The sequence below is a fragment of the Penicillium alfredii genome (assembly GCF_028826965.1).
Source record: "Penicillium alfredii strain IBT 34128 chromosome Unknown utg000004l_segment0_segment0, whole genome shotgun sequence".
NCBI classification, from domain to species: Eukaryota; Fungi; Ascomycota; class Eurotiomycetes; order Eurotiales; family Aspergillaceae; genus Penicillium; species Penicillium alfredii.
The window spans coordinates 3,941,491-3,960,915 of record NW_026622701.1 but is presented as its reverse complement, the minus strand read 5'-3'; the positions used below and the strand labels follow the sequence as shown (position 1 = coordinate 3,960,915).

At 51.1% G+C, this 19,425-nt stretch overlaps 10 protein-coding genes across 10 annotated transcripts; 4 read left to right on the top strand and 6 right to left on the bottom strand.

The window, feature by feature from the left end:
* Nucleotides 1–306: 306 nt before the first annotated feature.
* Nucleotides 307–2,139, top strand: NUU61_003176 (putative PHD transcription factor; the record flags this gene model as incomplete). Its single annotated transcript, XM_056653758.1, has 1 exon — nt 307–2,139. One exon carries the CDS (start codon nt 307–309, stop codon nt 2,137–2,139), a length of 1,833 nt encoding a protein of 610 aa, XP_056514825.1.
* Nucleotides 2,140–2,501: 362 nt separating this feature from the next.
* Nucleotides 2,502–3,599, bottom strand: NUU61_003175 (uncharacterized protein; the record flags this gene model as incomplete). The annotated part of the gene is made up of 2 exons (XM_056653757.1): nt 2,502–3,263; nt 3,351–3,599. 2 exons carry the CDS (start codon nt 3,597–3,599, stop codon nt 2,502–2,504), a joined length of 1,011 nt encoding a protein of 336 aa, XP_056514824.1.
* A 278-nt stretch (nt 3,600–3,877) lies between these two features.
* Nucleotides 3,878–4,945, bottom strand: NUU61_003174 (F-box domain protein; the record flags this gene model as incomplete). Its single annotated transcript, XM_056653756.1, has 1 exon — nt 3,878–4,945. One exon carries the CDS (start codon nt 4,943–4,945, stop codon nt 3,878–3,880), a length of 1,068 nt encoding a protein of 355 aa, XP_056514823.1.
* An 842-nt stretch (nt 4,946–5,787) lies between these two features.
* Nucleotides 5,788–6,054, top strand: NUU61_003173 (uncharacterized protein; the record flags this gene model as incomplete). Its single annotated transcript, XM_056653755.1, has 1 exon — nt 5,788–6,054. The coding sequence occupies one exon, from the start codon at nt 5,788–5,790 to the stop codon at nt 6,052–6,054; it is 267 nt and encodes an 88-aa protein (XP_056514822.1).
* Nucleotides 6,055–9,207: 3,153 nt separating this feature from the next.
* NUU61_003172 (cobalamin-independent methionine synthase II family protein) lies at nt 9,208–10,548 on the top strand (the record flags this gene model as incomplete). The annotated part of the gene is made up of 3 exons (XM_056653754.1): nt 9,208–9,427; nt 9,487–9,927; nt 9,977–10,548. The coding sequence occupies 3 exons, from the start codon at nt 9,208–9,210 to the stop codon at nt 10,546–10,548; spliced, it is 1,233 nt and encodes a 410-aa protein (XP_056514821.1).
* Nucleotides 10,549–10,750: 202 nt separating this feature from the next.
* NUU61_003171 (hypervirulence associated TUDOR domain-containing protein) lies at nt 10,751–11,114 on the bottom strand (the record flags this gene model as incomplete). The annotated part of the gene is made up of 3 exons (XM_056653753.1): nt 10,751–10,819; nt 10,882–10,994; nt 11,066–11,114. 3 exons carry the CDS (start codon nt 11,112–11,114, stop codon nt 10,751–10,753), a joined length of 231 nt encoding a protein of 76 aa, XP_056514820.1.
* A 926-nt stretch (nt 11,115–12,040) lies between these two features.
* Nucleotides 12,041–12,782, bottom strand: NUU61_003170 (ADP-ribosylation factor family protein; the record flags this gene model as incomplete). The annotated part of the gene is made up of 4 exons (XM_056653752.1): nt 12,041–12,082; nt 12,138–12,250; nt 12,314–12,619; nt 12,689–12,782. The coding sequence occupies 4 exons, from the start codon at nt 12,780–12,782 to the stop codon at nt 12,041–12,043; spliced, it is 555 nt and encodes a 184-aa protein (XP_056514819.1).
* Nucleotides 12,783–13,346: 564 nt separating this feature from the next.
* On the top strand, nt 13,347–15,662 carry ccg9 (putative trehalose synthase (Ccg-9); the record flags this gene model as incomplete). The annotated part of the gene is made up of 5 exons (XM_056653751.1): nt 13,347–13,451; nt 13,502–14,184; nt 14,255–14,719; nt 14,776–14,885; nt 14,950–15,662. 5 exons carry the CDS (start codon nt 13,347–13,349, stop codon nt 15,660–15,662), a joined length of 2,076 nt encoding a protein of 691 aa, XP_056514818.1.
* A 192-nt stretch (nt 15,663–15,854) lies between these two features.
* On the bottom strand, nt 15,855–16,547 carry NUU61_003168 (dynactin subunit 5; the record flags this gene model as incomplete). Its single annotated transcript, XM_056653750.1, has 2 exons — nt 15,855–16,433; nt 16,509–16,547. The coding sequence occupies 2 exons, from the start codon at nt 16,545–16,547 to the stop codon at nt 15,855–15,857; spliced, it is 618 nt and encodes a 205-aa protein (XP_056514817.1).
* Nucleotides 16,548–16,903: 356 nt separating this feature from the next.
* On the bottom strand, nt 16,904–18,190 carry NUU61_003167 (uncharacterized protein; the record flags this gene model as incomplete). Its single annotated transcript, XM_056653749.1, has 4 exons — nt 16,904–17,061; nt 17,116–17,247; nt 17,315–17,731; nt 17,821–18,190. The coding sequence occupies 4 exons, from the start codon at nt 18,188–18,190 to the stop codon at nt 16,904–16,906; spliced, it is 1,077 nt and encodes a 358-aa protein (XP_056514816.1).
* Between the last annotated feature and the right edge of the window lie 1,235 nt (nt 18,191–19,425).

Below are 19,425 nucleotides of genomic sequence, written 5' to 3'. Positions count from 1 at the left end.
AAACCCAGCCATCAACCCAACCCTTGCGACAGACCCTCCTGGCTGTCTACCTGTGGTCGCATCCCTGAAAAATATCCTTTAAGCCTCAATTGCGGACATCCAGTCCATGACGGTCAATGCAATTCACATAATGCCACCCACAGGCTGCATTGAATCTGCGTGGATTTAACTCTCCGCCCGCACTCCCCTTCACACGATATAGACGGAGCCCACATCACACAAATCTTCAGCTGCTGGGCACCGGGATTTAGTTTCTGGCTGCTCGCGCAGCACACAGTGGGACTAACAGGGAGCGCACCTCGAGATATGACGGCGGAGATGGACGCCAATGGGACCCACGTGAACGGGTCAGCGGAGGACACAAAGACAACAGTCAATACGCATGAGAGTGATCCTGCCAGCATCCCTAGCGATAACTATACCCTCGCACAGAGCACAAATCATGGTCTTTCTTCGCAGGTTGGGACTCCGATAGTCGCCAGCCAAGATGTTGCTGCGCCATCAGTGAAAACCGAGCCCGGCAACGAAGCCCTCGAAAGCTTCCCGGGCAGCGATGACCTGGAAACCAAGTCTGTGGGGCTGGACGGGGCAGATGACCACCCCACGTCGAAAAAGCTAGCCAACCTTAAGCAGGGTCTCACTTCGCGCGCGTCATCCTCGGATCGATCCTCCCCTGCCACTTCAGTCAAGCCGGCTGCAACCAAAAAGACCGGGACCAGCACCACCAAGAAAGGCACGGCGAAGAAACCTACAGCCAAGAAGCGCAAGATGAATGATCCGGATGCCGATAGCCTGGATGGGCGCCGTTCGAATACCCCAGTGTCGCGGACGGACAAGATACCCGGAAAGAAGCAAGGCACCGATTCGATTGCCGGATCACCGGCCCCCGAGGAGAAGAAAAAGCCGAAGCCGAAGAAGCGAGGAAGAGGACCCGCCGCTGCGGACGATGAGGACTACGATGAGAACGAGGTTTTCTGCATTTGCCGTCGGCCCGACAACCACACCTGGATGATCGGTTGTGACGGCGACTGTGAGGACTGGTACCATGGGAAATGTGTCAACATTGATCCGCGGGACGCAGAGTTGATTGACAGGTACATCTGTAGGTCTTTTCCCCTTGATTCTGAAGCACAAGTTCTATGTCAACTAACTACCTCTATAGGTCCGAACTGCCACGAGCGAGGTAAAGGATATACCACCTGGAAGCCCATGTGTCGTCTACCGGAATGTCGGAAACCAGCGCGCGTCACGCGCCAAAACCCCAGCAAATATTGCTCCGATGAACACGGCCATGAATTCATGCGTCGCCAAGTCCAACGCCTCACATTGAAGTCTGCCCCGACAGGACTGGAAGATCTCGGCAGCAGGGGAGGAGTTCTCACGGTCGGTGATCTCAAGGCTGCTGTCATGGGAGTGACCTCTGCGCAAGAGTTCCGCAAGCTCGGTGATCGAATCATCTCTCCGCCGCCAGAGGAGGACGAGCAAAAGACCCCCGGTACCGGGATCAACGATGATCAACCACGGGGCGGAAAGAAGCTCGGACTCGACATCGATGCCAAAGGCCTAGAATACTCGGGCGACGAAGCCGCAAAAATCGAAAAGTTGCGCAAATTTCGGGAGGAGCTGCTCCACCGGAAAGAAATGCTGACGGCTCGGTCGACCTTTGTGACGCTGGTGCGCCAGCGGTCCAAGGCCGTGGTAGAGAAACTGAAACAAAACGATCCGAAAGGCGGATGGAAGGACATTTGTGGATTCGATTCGCGCCTCTCATGGGCCGATGAGGAATTCGACGAATGGCGGCTTTCTGATGCAGGAAAGAAAGCGCTCGCCGAGGGCACAGTCGAGGCCTTGGCTGCGAGCTATCCTGCCCCCGCCACCGACACAGACGGCGACACGGCCATGGACGAAGAAGACAATAATGAGGACGAGATGGCGTTCGTGACTCGTGGTATCTGTACGAAGAAGCGATGCGAGAGACACAAGCAGTGGGTCAAGGTGCAGCAACAGGACATTGTGTTTGAAGAAAATACCGCAGATCGGGACCTCGCCAAATGCGAGGACGAGGCACAGTCGGTCGTGGAGAGAGCCATGATGAGGAAGTGGGCGAGAGCCGACAACATGCTATCTGGGACCGAGTAGACCCGTCTCTCCGTCCTGCCTGGTCACAATTGATACCCAGTCCAGAATGGACTGGATTCTGGACTGGGTAATGTTCAGAGATGAAAGAAGTACATGATACCCCCTTTGAATGTGAGAGGCCCCCCAAACAAAAAAGAGTGAGTTCATGAGCTGGAGTTGGTGGTTTTCGGGTTGCGTTTCACGGATTTGCAGGGCTTCGGCCCAACTGCATGGAGAATGGCGCTTTGCGAGGGCGGATCTTGTCAGGTGTCTTTTTTTTCCCTGCTTACATGTGTAAGAATAGCAGCGATTGCATCCAAATGGAACAATAATCTAGCAGTCCTTGAAAGTAATTCAAAGATGACGGCGAAATCCTTAGAGACTCAGTGTTGACGACCCCATATCTCCCATTTCCCGAGTCCAGTCCCGACTCGATCTTTGATGACTTCTACCACCGGACTCCCCTTTACATCTGAGAGCAATAGATGCGTGTCGATGCCCTGATCCAAAGTCTTCATGAGCAGATTGGACAAAAGAGACGGTCCAGCCGTGTGAAATATGGAACGGATGCCATCTTCCCGAGTGGGTTTCGGGGCATCTCCATAGGGAATTGGGAGACTCCTAGTTGACTCTGCCTTCCCATCAGCTTCCGAATGAAATGGGCCGATTCCATTGGTATTAACCAAAAGAACAGAGAGACAAGAGGCGTGAGCTCGGGACACGCGGGTTAAAGTGCGCAGTGTTGCCGTCAACAATGCCGTCCCCTTGACCGGGTTCGAGGCACGGATGACTCCTTCAGCAAGCGAATCGAGTCCGAGGACAATCAAGATAATTGGGTGAGCCGAGTCGCCGGATAGCTGGTTGGATTCTCGTCTTTCTTGGATCTCTTGCAAAACATCCGAAACCTTGCCGATGGCCTGTGCGGCCCCGGGGAAGTTGTAGACGGGCAACAATTGAACAGAGTCGAGGCGGTGTATTGCGTCTTCTTTTGACAACCCGGGTTGGTTTGGCGACGAAGAGAGCAGCTCGTTGAGTAGTGTCCTTGGAGCAAAGGCATCGAAGCTGCCCGGGTGGACGATGAACGCGGTCGGCTCCGATGACGGAAGGACCTTGCGCAGATGAGTGGTAAGGAGATATCGAGGGATCTGGCATGCATGAGTAATTTCGAACAAAAAAGAAAACATATGGAGAAAACAAATAAAGCAATAAAGCAATTTTAGAGGATGTCTTACTTGTCCAATATATTCGTTGCTGTCTTTGCTTGATCTCAACCTAGAGAAGCCCACGACGGCACCGCATCGGAATATCGAGTCATTTGAAGATCGGATGCCTCTTTCCCAGTCAGCCTTGAGACTCCAGTTGGTTGGTTCATCTGAAGGCTGGCTTGTTTCTGCTGCTGCACCGTTTTTCTCTGTGAGGAGTGAATGAGCTAGAACGGGCAAGGCAGGTTCAGCGGAGTAGACGTTGGGGACCGAGGCCATGACTGGATATCAGATTGGCGACAAAAGCCATCAAGAATGACACAGACTTCAATTCCACGGCTTAAAAATGCTTAATCATTGGTTGTCTGCCGCGGTTGAGTTGATGTTGGAGTGAAGCGAGAAGAGTACGGGAGATCCACCGCTTTCTCCCCGCTATATACCCCGGCATGGCTTATCCATAATGTTTACAGCTACTAACATTTCCGATGCAGATTCAATGCGCAGTCATTTTCAGGGTCATTCAAACAGTCATATACAGTCATAAGATCGTCAGCATATTATCCCCGCCGCCAGACTCCGCGGCCATCGTGAACCCAACCCGAGTGGCCCAAATCTTCATTCATGATTCTACACAGCTCCGGCCGGATTGCCTCGAGGTGGAAGTCTCGACTACAAAACTCGCGGAGAACTCCCATCGGGTTGATGTGGAAACCAATCAGGGAATACGCGGTCTCAAGCTCCATCCAGGGATCGTTAGGATCCAACGAGCCCCGTTGTTCGGCCTCGGTGGCATGATTGTTGGCATCCGGAGCCAGCTGCACATTGAATTGTTTCAGATTTCGCATAATAGAGACAACAGCGAGGACAATGTGCGCATGACTATAAAACGGGAAGACCGCCGTATAGGAGAACGCAGTGAGTCGGTCCAGCAACAAGGGCAGGTCTGCCGGCGGCGGTGACTGCGATGATACCAAATTACCCCATTCGCCGATGACCGAAGGGACATGGGAAAGAAAGTATTCATAATGGTTGTAGGCCTTGAGGGAAGAGGCCTCGTTGAAGGACAGAGACGTCCAGTGGCGGGTTGACAATAAACTAGTATGAGACTCCAGGTCCGGTAATGCCGAGAGATCATGAGAGTGGCCATCGCGCTCGAGCTGCAGAATCTGTAGAGAAATACCAAATGCCCAGCTGTGCCCGTCCATGATCGGAGTTCCCAGCGTCTTGCCGATAAATGTGGGCGGCGCCAGGACAGTGATACACGCGGGATCTAGATAGCGCAAGATTCGGCGCCACCAGAGGGGATCGGCCGGGTGATCGGCCGAGTCGTCCCCGACCACCACGAGGGACGTCACATAGCGCCCCAGACCCGACCGGTCTAGAAAAGAGTGGAACTTGGGTTCATCATGGAGGTCCAGACAGGCATGGGTAAAGAGCTGGGGCCGCACAAGCTCGAGGAAGCGCGAGGAGCTCTGCGCGAGATGTTTCAGATTCTTGGTTGGGGATTGCGTGAGCTCCAAGCTTGGCGGGAGATGGAATTTCTCACGAGATGGAGGCTCCGTGGCGAGAAATGAGATGATATTGTCTAGAAGCTCATTGGGGAGTAGCTCGAAGAAGGACGTCATAGCATGTTCATGTCTGCGGGGCTTTGTCTGACGATGAACTTGAGGTACTTGAGCTGTCAGTGAACCTCGGGAGGCCCGAGGTCCATTTGATGGATGACTAAGCACACTCGTTTTTACAACAGATCTATTATATTGAGCTCTATGAAAAGAGGGTTGTACTATAAGTGATAAAAAAGATATCTAATAGATAAAGTGCATGTATCATTCATATTGGAAAATCCATCTACCCAAGAGAAAAAGAATGCCAAGATATATTTGATTCTCGCCGGCGTCGCAACTATATCACAAAAGCCTGAATAATATGGACACATTGAATTCCTCGTCAACCTGAGCTTCATAAAGTACAGTTACGATTTAGTTTCAAGAATAATTCCTCAGTAGCAATCAATTTACAAGGAAATGGCGATATACTTAACCTGACCAGCAAGTCGGTCAAACATAATCAGAGAAGGAACTCTTAAAAATAACATATGTCATGTTATTGAGCGTAAATAGCTATATCTTGAGTTGCAGCACTTGGTAGGTAGCTCTAACCCGAGCTCTCTACCTTTGAAACAGATATCTCACGCCGCTTCGACCGCTTGAAAGAAGTGACCATACACACAAAGACAATCAGTAGCACCGAACCCCCAACCCCCACAGCCAGTCCAATAATCAAGTCTCGATGGTGAGCAGACCACCATGATAAACTATCATTCTCACCATCATTGCTGCCTCGACTCGGATCATTACGAGTGCATTGAGCCTCTCCCTTCCACTGACACGTCAAAGAGTCACAGCATTTAGCATCCTGAGTGTTGCAGGCATCTTGTCCACAGTCGCATGCTTCACCGGGCTCGACAATGCCATTTCCACATTGGCTAGTACTGCCAGTATCATTTCCCGTGCGCGAGTCGACAAGACAACCCGTGTTGACCTCTCTTGACCCTAACCTTGAACAAACGGATCCGATTGTGCAAGGAGAGAACCGGGTCATTCCGGCAGTTGACGACGGATTCATGATGTATTCTCCGTCTGCATCACACGTGGAGGAGGAGAGCGGGCAGCAGTCTGTGGACGAGGATCCACATGTAGCTGAGGTGCAATCGTGGACGGCGCCCATGGTATGAGCTGACTCGTGACTGCTCGATAGAGTCGACTTAGCAAGGCCACTGCTATGTATTTCGGAGGTGATTCTTACGCAAAAACCTCCCACTCATTTTGCGTTCGAGCCACAACATTCGTACTCACTCCAGAGGATCTGAATTGAGAACCAGAGGTGCACAATCCTCCAATCCACGACACGCCCACTTGGCCCTCAAAGGAACATCCTGTAAGTAATGTCCAGTAGGCATTTTCATCGTCGAGCGAGGCTCTCCATGATGAGAATTTGCTAAGACGCCAATTCAAGTCACCGGCCGAGCAAGGCGCATTCCAGTCTGCATCGCCTGATGCGCCATTCGGGCAATCGCTGACTGTAAGGTTTCGAATTTTAATGGAGACATTGAAACTGTTCTCAAAGACCACGGAAGCGGTATCCACGGAATCTCGAATATAATCGCGGGCTGAGTCGGTCGAGTTGAACCCAGCTGTGTAGGTACAGTCGGTCACCACGCCGATGTAAGCGACTTGTCTTGTCGTCGGACAACCCTGGGTACTGCCAATCGTTGAGACCAGTTCACTTTGGCTGTTATCCAGTCCATGCCAGTTATTTTGTCGTGCTCGCAAGATACCACGACTTTCAGATCTGCAATTCGACCGGGGATATTCTTGATCAATAGGATCAACAGTGGCTGAGAAAGCCGATGTGATGAACACTATCAAAGTGCCCACTGAACCCAAACCGACCAATTGAATGAACCTCATCTCATCTTTTTTCAAGGGAACAGTACGTGAAGTAGTGACTTAAGCGCAGAGTTATGTGATTTTTATTTTATACATGTGGGATAGCTCCCTATATACTCAGCGGTTTGTCACCTTCCAGGAAATCAGACCTGATCGTCCGTCCGTGACAGCTCCCACAGCCACAATGTCAGCAAAAGTAGAAAAGAATGCATGAGACAACCATACACTATGACTATAACCTGTACACTGCACCGGTAGTCTCTTGTCTAGCCGGACTTATCCATAAATCCGATGCCAAGCACGAGTGGATAGTTTGCTGCCAAGGAAGACGCGTCTTTGAAGTCATCACTGTTTACTAGATCTAGGAAGAATTACCTGGATTAGTTGCCCAACCCACTTTCTCTTCCGAGACACCGAAAACCGTTAATCCTAGGGCTTAAGGAAACGAAAGATGATCCTGCAGCGCAAATGCCGAGAACTTGCAGACTGGGTCATCGAATAGGCTGTTAAATGATCATCTTGGCGAGTCATCCATGTGGATGTAAGGTCAAGATTGGAATCTTGCTGCCTTCCTCAGCCACACTGAGATGGTATGGCATAAGAGTTGGCTTTTATACCCCAAGGGAGCGGGTCTCTATCGATCTCCACAGATTATCCAACCATTAGCCAGTATCCCTGTACTTCAGGCATGGCATCAGCCGTCTGATCTATCTAGGACTTGGGTAGTAATACGAGACCAACTTTTTGTTCTAGATTTGTTCTATGCTATTTATTGCCGAAAGTACCTATGCAACTTGCATGAAAAGACATTATAACACAGCTATGTGTAGAGTTTCAATATATTCAAAGGCATACAGATAAATTTATAATCACACCATTTGCAATCTTCGTGTACACTCCAGCTCTTCAAATTGTTCAAATTCTTTTATCCTTCGGGCTTCAATATTCACTTTCGATTCTTTATCTCCTCTATACTTTGCTAATTATTTTTCTTTTTGTTTCCCCGGTCTTTTTTATCTTCAGCATTGATTCTCGTTTCCTTTAGGATTCATTGCACTCTGTACAGCATTCTCTAACAGCTTAGCCAGATAGGCTGTGGGGCCCGCTATAGCTAGGTTAGCTAGCGCCCGTCAGCAGCCTGCATTAGCGCACTGGGCCTTGGGATTCCCTGCTGGACCTGCCAAAGTGGATCATCCCTATCACTTTACTTCCACCTTTGTCTAAACCCAAGTTATAGGCCAGCTGGGAGTGGTAGGTATCCTTGGTAGATCTATTATTGACTCCTATATCAATCTACCTAAACTAATTCCTCCGCCTGGGCCATTCGAGACTCTGCTCACCGTTGGAACTGTTAGATATATACACATGCTGGACCGAGCTAGGTCGAGAATGTGCGTGTATATATCGGAGACCGATCAAGACGAGTACTTGAAAGGGGTGTAAAGTGAGAACTAGCATTCAACTCAAACGCAGAGCTTAAAGAATCAAATCAAAAGATTATCATCTGATGCAAATGCCGAGAACTTCCATACTGGGTGATCGAATAGGCTGTCCCATATGGATACACTCATTGTTCCTTGGCTTGTATGCGGAACTGTCTCATCCATTCAGTAAAAACACACATGTCCTACGGGAATTCTTTTGGCAAACTTGAATAGGGGGAACTGTTGAACGTGCTTTCTATACTGCTGTCCCCTAGATTTAAAGAAAGAACTACCAGTATATTGTTTCTTTCATCGAATGTTCCAAGAACTTTCGGGAAACCCCCAGTGTATACACCCAATGGAGCCGAGCCCCACTGCTCTCCACATCATCAGAGCTGCAGAAGCCATTCTGATTCAGATACATGCATCTCTCTCTCTCTGTATACGAGCAGGGTAAAACAATGAATTGCTTCTAAAACATCATGTCCGATCCCCTTCACCTCTTGATGTGTACAGGCATCCCAGACCTCCGATGCCGAGCAGTGTCAGCCCCATATGGTCTGCTTCAGTGAGCACGTTGCGCTACAGCTGCAGCTATTGACATCAGGCCAGAATCAGATCCCCAGCTTCTTCCGTGGCATATCCAATTTCACCTGGACCGTGAATATGGAAAACACAACCACTGTGACACTCCGACAGACCGGGGAGAGTATCAAAATGTGGAGAGCTTTCTCGCTGGTGGGGCTGAATGCCACAGCTCGGATAAGATGGCAACAGCCAGGCGAAAAAGCTGGTTCTGGGGCATGCGTCCCTCTTTTTGCTTCTCCAAAACTGCTCAGTTTCTCTTCTTTCAAGTACACCCAGGACACAGGACTTAGGTGGTTATCGTGTTAGGTATGTCTCGTGCTTCCCCATCGCCTCCATATGGGGCTGATCCCGTGAGAATAAGGACTACTGACTTTGATTCCGCAAAAGGAAGAAAAGAATCAGCAATCACTCAAATAGGCTATCAGAATGACTCCTCAGGTTCACCTAAGACCCCCGTTCCGTGCGGAGCATCTAGGATCGCTTCTTCGTCCCGAGAAACTCCTGGCAACCAAAACAGCCTTTGAGAATGGAGAGATACCTGAGTCACAGCTGACAACGGAGGAGGACAAAGAGATCCAGGCTATTGCTGAAACCCAGCTGAAGCTGGGTTACCCTGCCATCTCAGACGGCGAGTACCGCCGGCACAGTAAGGCCACCGCATGCTACGTGCACGGACCAAACCGAGCATTGCTGAGTGGATTTTAGTGTTTTGGGGCAACTTCTTCCCCGGCCTGGATGGCTTCGAGGAGATTCGAGATGTCGACGCAGGAGCCTTTCGTTCTTACGCCCCGGACGTGGCTGCATTCCTGGAAGCAGGCCACAAACCTGGTGCAAGTGTGTTTTGCATAGGGAAGATCAAGCATGTCGGCAGCACATATGTCGACCAACTCACGTATCTTGCCAGCCTGGTACCAGCAGACGATGTCAAAAACCTGAAGATCACTCTGACTGCGCCTAATTGGTACCACCTACGCTACCGCGAGGGAGCGGCATACCCAGCCGATGTGTACAGCTCCGACGAGGAGTACTTCGGAGACATCGCCAAGGCCTACCAGGCCGAGCTACAGATTCTGTATGAAGCTGGCTGCCGTAATGTCCAATACGACGACCCCAACCTAGCCTGTATAGCACTTTTCCTTGCCTTGTGTCTGATTAAGATCCGGATAAAAGATTGGCTGACCTTCTGCGTGAACAGACTTTTGCTCCGAAAAGTTTTTAACGGGATTCAAGGACGACCCGCTGAACAAGTACTCAGCAGACGTGCTGTTTGCGAAGTATATCAAGCTGTACAACGACTGCCTTGCCCAGGTACCAGCCGACATGCACGTCGGTGTGCACCTGTGCCGCGGCAACTTTGTCGGCAGTCGCCATTTCTCTGAGGGCGGCTACGACCGCATCGCCACGAAACTGTTCCAGGAACTCAACGTCCATACGTATTATCTGGAATATGATACCCCACGCGCGGGCGGCTTCGAGCCGCTCAAGCACCTGCCCCCGCACAAGAACGTCATACTCGGCGTTGTCACAAGCAAGTTCGCTCAGCTGGAGGATAAAGAGGAGATGAAGAAGCGTGTTGTCGATGCGGCTGAGTTCATTGCTGAGGGCAACGGTATCTCCATCGAGGCTGCTCTCAACCAGGTCGGCGTCAGCCCGCAGTGTGGGTTTGCTTCGCATCGCGAGGGTAATGCCATCGATTGGGATGGCATGATCAACAAGCTGAAGCTGGTCCGGGATATCGCTAATGAGCTGTGGCCTAACCAGCCTTGATTTGACTGGTCTGTATATGTATCAGGAGTTTTATATTGGATGGATCCAGGCCGGAGATAAGAGCTTAGGTTGGTCTTTTACAATTTATCAAGGCAAATCAAGCACTAGCAATCTGATTCGATTTCTATCTCGACATTAAGCCCACACAGAAACCCTAACTCCCCAACACCACTGGTCAATCACCAACTGAGCAAGGCACAGTTTATTCGGCGGGACCTAGGATGTTGGACTCTTTGATGGCGGATCTCTTGTGGGTGTGCTCATTCTCGATCTAAACTTATCAGTATAGCTGCCCTCGACTTGAAAAGGGTTATATCAAATGAGGGTAAGTACCTCATAGCGCGGCTCATCTGCCGAGGCCTCTACATTACGGCCAGTCAACTGGGTCGACTTCGTTGCGACTTCGCGGATGACACCGATGCTCTCGGAGGTGTTGGATTGCGGGCCTGTTTGATGCCATTAGTATCTGGTTTTTTTTTTTGAGAACACCCCGTTCCTATAATAGAATGAAACATACCGCCGACGGGCCGGTAGTTAACTCGCTCTCCCTTTCGGTAGTTGGGCATTGTGGCTGGAGGGTTGGCGCGAAGGAATTCCTCTGGTTGACTGGGTTGCAGATGAGATTGGGATGGCACGATGGGCGGAAGAGTCGCAAGTTGTATAGATAGTTCAGGTAAGAGAGCAAGCAAGCGAGATCAGACCAGAACTCTCTCGCTCGTCGATCTCGCGTCGCGGCTCTATTTATGTCTTGTCTGGTGGCCAAGTCGATTGCGACGACGGAGTAGCGTCCGTCCTGACATCGTGCCACACGTCATGTTGACATGACTCTCGATCTCCATTTGCATTGACGGGGATGGAAATCGACGGCGAGTGCTGGAGTGGCGATCAGAACAGCAGCACCAGCCCATTATTGTCTAGTTGGCAGATGGGTGCAGTCATATACACCGCTAATAGCGTGCGCGCCTCCAGAAACATACACCCGACGACGTAACAGTGACGAAGCATGAATGGATAGGAATTGATCTATGGCCTTAGAACTCGCATCTCTCCGTCGGGTGTTGGGTCCGTGAGACTGCTCAGGTGGAAATCGAGTCAACGGTATGTCATTTGGTGATTTTCTATCTGCCACGCTATCTAGTACTGGTCAATGCGATAGTACCCACAAGGTCGAAGCACCCTCCAAGAAAGTTACACGCGGATGGTATAGACCACGATCAACATTAAATTATTAAGTCGGCGCTCTCAGCGAGTCTGTATAAGAACCGAGGGGATATCATAGAAGGGAAAAAGAACCAAAGGAGAAGGAAATAGTCAAGGCCGCACACACCAAGGCGAAAAAGAGACCCAGGAGAAAATGAAAAGCCCAAATGCTGCGTCGTCTTCTCATCAAACACGAACATGAAACGAAAGAGGAAATACGGCTCGGGTGATGCGAGGTGTTGTACACGAGGCTATCTCGGGAGTTGTGCCTCTCGGGATCACGAAAGCTTGCTTATTTCTGCGGCGGGGTCTTGACGTTGTTCGAAAGCCAAGCCTGATGATATGGTTAGCTGTATTCCACATAGTACGGGCATCAATATATCACTTACCAGGCCCTCAAAAATACCTGTGCCGTCCGTAGCCACACTGGGTGCCACGTACCACAGTTTGTCCTTCAGCTTGGTCAACTGGAGCTCGTTGGTGATGTCTTCGGGGCTCAGGTCTATAAACTGGTCAGCCGGCAGTTCCTACATCTAGAGATGAGAAAAAAGCGAGGGGAACGCACGGCCGGGAGTGTCTTGCTTGTTGGCAAACACCAGCAAGAGCGCATCCTTCATTTCGCGGTCGTTGATGATCTTGTGGAGCTCCGAGCGAGCTTCCTCCAAGCGTGCCGTATCGCTGGAGTCCACCACGAAGATCAATCCTTGTGTACCGGAGTAGTAGTGTCGCCAGAGGGGTCGAATCTTGTCCTGACCGCCGACATCCCAAACGTTGAACTTCACGTTCTTATACGTGACACTCTCGACATTAAAACCAACCGTTGGAATCGTGGTCACGTCCTGGTTGCTGAGCTTCAGCTTATAGAGAATCGCTGGAGACATCCACCATTAGCCATGATCAATAATGAGTCCCCGACGAGGTGGGGAAAAAGAAGACATACTGGTCTTTCCAGCCGCATCCAAACCCAGCATCAAAATGCGCATTTCCTTCGTGCCAAATATCTTCCCCATCATCTTGGATACTTGTCCACCCATCTTGGCGAGATTTGACGCGACGTGAGGAAGCGGGTGCGGGAGTTAGGATGTGGATATCAACAAGTTGCAATTCGGAGGAATTGAGCTCGACTGAGGTTTAACCGAGGAAATTGAAGCCACCGAAAGGATCAATTACGAGGTTGCTGTACAGGTTATATTAGAACAAGAGGATAGAGCGAGAGGCCAGCTCAGTCGAGCAAAAAAAAAAAAAGAAAAGTGAAGATCTCAAATCAATTTGGAGGCGGGGGAAAAGGGGCTGGCTGACTCAGCGCCCCCCCACGAAGCACTTTCCATTCCATCGCAAACCTCATTCTTGACTCTTGCGAACTGAACTGTCTTTGAGGCCTTGTCGATGGGGTTGATACTTGGATATTCGGCGGGATGGCCAAGCTCTTCCACACGTGCGCGCGTGGAGAGTCCAACCGTGGTTGTGAGAGATCCTCTACGTCACGAGTGAAGTCACACACCGCATACACAGAACCTCGCTATTGTTAGACCAAATGCCGAATCCTTTTCTTCTAAGCTTATTGATCCCTTAATCGCTCACCGAGTGTGTGTAGCACCATGACCGGCGATGGGCAGGGTTTTGGGCGCCGTTCGTCGGTTTCCCAGCAGCGTCGACTCTCGCAGCAGTTCAGAGGGAATGCCTGGCAGGGACCACCATCGGATGTACGTATGCCGCATGATGCATTCGCAAAGACAACTAACCATCAAACCAGACCATCTATGCCGGTGTCTCCGGCTACCTTTCAGACCACCACCCGTCGACTGTGGCCATCGCGATACGCGATACAACGTATCTACTAGACTTCATTGAGAAAGTGTTCGAGCCCGAGAATCGCAAAACATGCGCTCAAACGGCAGTCGAGTTTATTATCAGCGAGCTGAAGACGTACACCGAGAAGCACCTCGAGAAGATCATTGGGCTGGCAATGCCTCGAGTGCTCGCAGGCCAGTGTCCAACGCTTTGTTCCCGTCTGTGGGCAGAACTCGACATTATCCCCTTGGTCTTGTCGGGATCCAGCGTGCTAGATCGGTTCGCAACGTGGGAGTCCCCAGAGGCCAAGGCGTGGGATTCGAGAACCATTGATGAACAAGCCGAGTCCATGGCGCGGAAATGTGTTCGGCTATTCGGACCAGAGAATATCCCATTGCTGCAAGTGGGCTTCATGGGCATCGTCGAGGTCGACACGAATTTTCGTGTGCGTCTGACGAACATCAACGATTTCAAGAAAACCGTATCTTCGCACACATGGTCGGCCGTGGAGCACTACGCCGCGGACCTAAAGCACCGAAAGGTCAAGATTGCTTTCTTCAGCGCCACGCCTCAGGGTGGAGGAGTGGCATTGATGAGGCATGCTCTTTTGCGGTTCTCTCATTATCTGGGCACCGACATGAAATGGTGTGCCACAGCTTATGATATAAAACACGTCTCGCATTGAAAAGAAAAATCTAATGAATTTCTTCCACAGGTACGTTCCAAAGCCACGACCAGGGGTCTTTCGAGTTACCAAAACCAACCACAATATCCTCCAAGGCGTCGCCCATCCAGGAGACCGCTTGACCGTTGACAACCAGCGGTTATTGCATGACTGGATTGAGGAGAATTCAAAGCGATATTGGAGTTGCTCCGGCGGACCTCTGGTTCCGCCGTCGGAGGGTGGTGCCGATGTGGTGGTCATTGATGACCCGCAGATGCCAGGGCTCATTCCCATCGCGAAACGCTTGGCCCCGGACCGGCCTGTAATCTTCCGTAGCCACATTCAGATCCGAAGCGATTTAGTTGAGCAATCTGGCACACCACAAGCAGAATCGTGGGAATTTCTGTGGAGTCAGATCAGGCTCGCCGACTGCTTCATCAGCCACCCGGTGAGCGCATTTGTGCCGCGGGATGTGCCCCCAGAGACTGTGGGCTTCATGCCGGCATCGACCGACTGGTGAGCTGAATCAATTACTGGACGCTTCAAATTGTTATCTTGCTGACGTGTTCTAGGCTGGATGGGTTGAACAAGCACATGCGAGACTGGGATGTGGCGCATTATGGCCGCATCTTCAATGCAGCATGCAGGAATACGGACATGCCGACAATCCAGTACCCAGAAGGTAGGAAGCAGCGATGCTCGACTGTGATTGGCATATGGGATCTTGCTGAAATGCGTGGGCCTAGATCAATACATCGTGCAAATTGCACGGTTCGACCCGTCCAAGGGCATCTTCGATGTGCTGGACTCGTACGAGAAGTTCCACAACCGGTTGGCTGCCGAACGGCCCGACCTGACTCCTCCGAAGCTGTTGATCTGCGGACATGGCTCGGTCGATGACCCGGACAGCACGATAATCTATGATGAGTTGATCGACCACCTGGAAAACAAAATCCCATATATCCGAGAGCAGATCTGTCTGATGCGGTTGCGCCCTTCGGACCAGGTTCTAAATGCAATTCTCTCCAAGGCGACGATCGCGCTGCAGCTGTCGACGCGCGAAGGCTTTGAGGTGAAGGTTTCCGAGGCGATCCACAAAGGCAAGCCGGTCATTGCCACTCGTGCCGGCGGGATCCCGCTGCAAGTCGAAAACAGCAAGAATGGATTCCTGGTCGATGTCGGTGACACCGATGCCGTGGCCCAGCATCTGTACGAGCTGTGGACCGACACAGCGCTGTACCGCCGCATGTCCGATTATGCGATTAGTCACGTTTGCGATGAGGTCAGCACTGTCGGCAATGCTCTGAATTGGCTCTTCCTCGCGTCCATGCTGTCCAGCGGTCGGCCTGTGCGGCCGCATAGACGCTGGATCAATGACCTGGCCTTCGAGGAAATTGGAGTCTCTGTGGCAGATATCTCACGGCTCACACGAGCAGTCGAGGTCGAAAAAATGGGATGATTGCAGAGTCATGCATCTTAATGGCTCATGTATTTCTCTTTGGTTTGTAACCAAAACTATATGATATCCGTGCATAGCATAGCAGCCACCAAGTGCAATTGAATGGAAACAAAGTCCATAAGCAAGGAAACAGAGGGGTATCTCATGACAAGTAAACAACGAAAACAACGAGCAACCAAAAGCTTTTCTCTCTCAAGGCTTCCCAACAACCCGATACCTCTCTCTAGCCAACCCACCCTCGGCACCCTCGACCCCATAGCCCTCGCCGACCTCACCGACAATCCTCGCAGGCTGCCCACCAACCACACACCAACTGGGCACGACCATCCCCGGCGGAACAACGGCGCCGTCAAGCACGCACGAAAAATCTTTGATAATTGCCATACTCCCGACAGAGGCGTGGGCACCCACATGGACATGGTTCCCGAGCGAGGCAGCCTCGATGACAGCAGACTCGCCGACAAAAACATGGTCACCGATCTTCAGCGGGTAGAAGGAGTGCACACCGCGGTGCAGGCGGCTGGGCGGGCGCAAAATTGCGGCTTTGGAAATGTAGCTGTACCGGCCGACGGTGATGGCGACGCTGGGGGTGTTAGGTTGCGTGGTGGGGGTGGGTGTCGCGGGGTTGTTGGGGTCGCCGCTGGCGGAGGAATGTAGCCGGTAGAGATCGCCGCGGATCACGGCTTCGGCTTGGATGACGGTTTTTCCGCCCAGGATGATATGTTGTGTTCCATGGATTTGGGAGCGGCGCGAGATCTTGTTGCCGGTGTCCTTGGGGGAGGGTTAGCATGCACTTTGGGACTTGTGGGCTAAATTCAGGGCAAGAAACAATGGATCGGTTCATACCGTCTCGATATACTCGCCCTTGGCGACTTTGGGTGGCATTGTGGTGTGCAGGCAGTGAGTGTTTACAGCGCGCGAGCTGTTCGCCGCGGAAGACAATACGGCAGTATCGGCCAGGCGGTGTATACCCACGATCCTTCTTCGAGCTTATAGTATCCAAACAGTCTTTTCCAATTCCAATCTCACCACTGCAATGAGCTGGACCCTTTATGACAAGCAATGCCCTGACAAGCAATGCCCTAATCGTACATGAGTTTAATGCCTCTCGCGGTGTTCCCTTTTCCAGAATACTTCGCACTACTATATCCCGAGTTGGCTTGAAGAACAACTTCATGATTCATTATATCAAGGCCTCGCCTTGTCTCTATAGTATTTTGGGTCGTCTAATTTTTTATCATTCAATCCTCCGGTCGAACATCAGCGATATCCACCTCCTCCGGGGTCTTTCCTTTGCCATAATTCTTCTCGAAGTGATCGGCCGCCAACACACGCGGTTTGGCGACACTGGGATCAGTGGCCTTACCGGGACCCCAGTTCCACTTATCCAGATACCATGCTGAATCCCCATTAGCACAAAACACAGAAAGAGGCCATGGAAGAGAAGACTTACCAACCGCCAGATAGGCGATGTTATCCACGTTGCGAACAGCCTTCCCGGGGTAATTGATTGCCTTGGACACCAAGGTGCGCACACCTTCCCACCCATTTGCCAGCTTGCCATTGCCGAGATCAACATGTTCAACTAAAACGACAGTCAGCTCAGCTTGAACCATTTCCTCAGTATCACCATGCGACAGGGAAAAACATACTCAATCTCTTCTGGCCGACGCCGCGCGTCATCAGTAGCGTCTGCAGCATCCAGAGCGGCGGCGACGAGGTCAGCATGTCGATGAACTCACCCTCGACCTTGCTCTGGTCCTCCTTGATGTCCTTGAGGAACTTGTCGTTGGCCAGACTTTTCAGCCCATACGGACACATAACCAACTGGTCCGGCCGGTCACCGTTGCCGCGCATCACAAATGCTGCGCTGGTCGAGGTGCACAGTTTCCCCGTGAAGGAAACCCACTGGTAGTTGGCCGCGTTCCATCGATATTTTCGTCTGGGCTGTTCGTCGGCACAGGGCGGGGATTTGTTGCCCTCGGGGTCTTCCGTCTTCAGGAAATCCATGCTGCAGTGGATTACCACGGGATTGTTTCGTTCCGCGGACACTCGGCTTAAGATGCCTTCTGATGAATCAGAATAATATCCCAGAGGCTCTCCACGCAAGAAAATAAAAGATAAGAAATTGGGCGGCAGGGAAAAGAAGATCACGTACCCTGCACCTCCTTGGCACTCCGGCTTCGTGGCCCACTCACGCCACGGAGAATAGCATTGCCCATCATGGTGTTCATGGGCATACCGATCCGACGTTTCTTCTCTTTGTCCGAGCTCTCCTCGAACCCATCCACGATCCAGTCGATGGTCGAGACGCCATCTTTGGCCACCTCCATGGCCTGGTTGATTGCCGTGTTGAGCTGGGTCTCAGTATCGCCTGAGCATGACTTGTCTATTGTCAGCCGCTTGACACCCAGATCTTGCATTTCAATGTCCTCTCGTGGCTTCAATGAAGCCGGTGCTGCGTGGGTCTGCCAGAAGACACCCAGCAGCAGCAGGGACAGGACCAGCTTCGTCAAGAAAGCATCCATTGTTGCTCACTCGGGCCAGCTGGTATATGGTTTCTTCCGTTTCCGTTTCTTTTTTTACGGTGACATACCCAGGGCTTATATACCTGTGTCAAGTTTTTTTTTTCATCGGGCACACCCATCCATGGATGATGGCATCTACCGATATAGGTAGAGTGTACATCTACACCCAGACAAAACAAAAGAAAAATTCGCGCACACCCCCAAGGTTCTCTCGCTAAAGCCTCTAGATTGGATGATTGGACGAAGAACCCGCCGAAGAAGAAAAGAATTACGGACAATAAAAAATTGTTCAGGTGTGCCTTGTGCAAAGTGTATCTCACTATTCCTCATTTAGATAGGTAGGACAGGGCCATCGGGGCCGGGGGTCCATAGAAAGGATCCTTCAGGAGCTGCAGCAACGTCAGAAGTACCTAAAATGCAACCTCTCGCCTTCTAGAAGAAGGCTTGGGGCGAGCCTAGTACACCGTTTACAAAGAAAATACCCGAGTCGGGTTCTAAAGGCCCGCTAATGCGAGTAAAAACGATGGATTGGGGGACCCACGCCTCCGGAGGACCCTGAGAGACAACGGGGGGGCCGGCTTAGACCTCTCTCTCCACTTAAACTACAAAGTTAGCCAACAAAGAGAATTTTGTCGAGAGCTTCATTTGCCCGGCTGGAGCCTTTCTTCCCATTCCTGCTGGCCTCAAGGTCGGTTCCTGGCCCCATGGTGCGGGTCTGGTTGAAACTATGAGGCTGTTGACGATGGCAAGAAGGAAAAACGGATGCTTTGGCCCTACATATTCACTAAGTACTTCTATTCAAAATTCACACTAGGATGTAACTATCTTCTCACGCTCCTATGCTGTTGTTGGCTATAGCAGGAAGGAAAAACGGGTGCATTTGTCCTATTCTCGCTGTGGTGGGTTATGCTACGAGTGCCGTGTATAATACTAAGAAAAAAATAACAATAAAAATAAAGAACTTTTCCCTCCTTCGATATGCTAGTGCTCTCTGAAACGAAAAGGACCTTGTGGGTGTAGATTCTGGATCAAACATACCTACCTGCTTACGGTATACCACATTTGAAAATACGCGAGATTCTTCGCAAAGACTTCTTCCAGCACTTGTAGGCTACGCTCTCGGCTTAGCTATCAAGACGCCACTGCTGTTAGAAAGGCAATTGAGTGTTTAAACGTAGCATGTCCGAGCTAGTTCCGAGTTCGACATCACAGTAACCCGTGGCTTATATATAGAT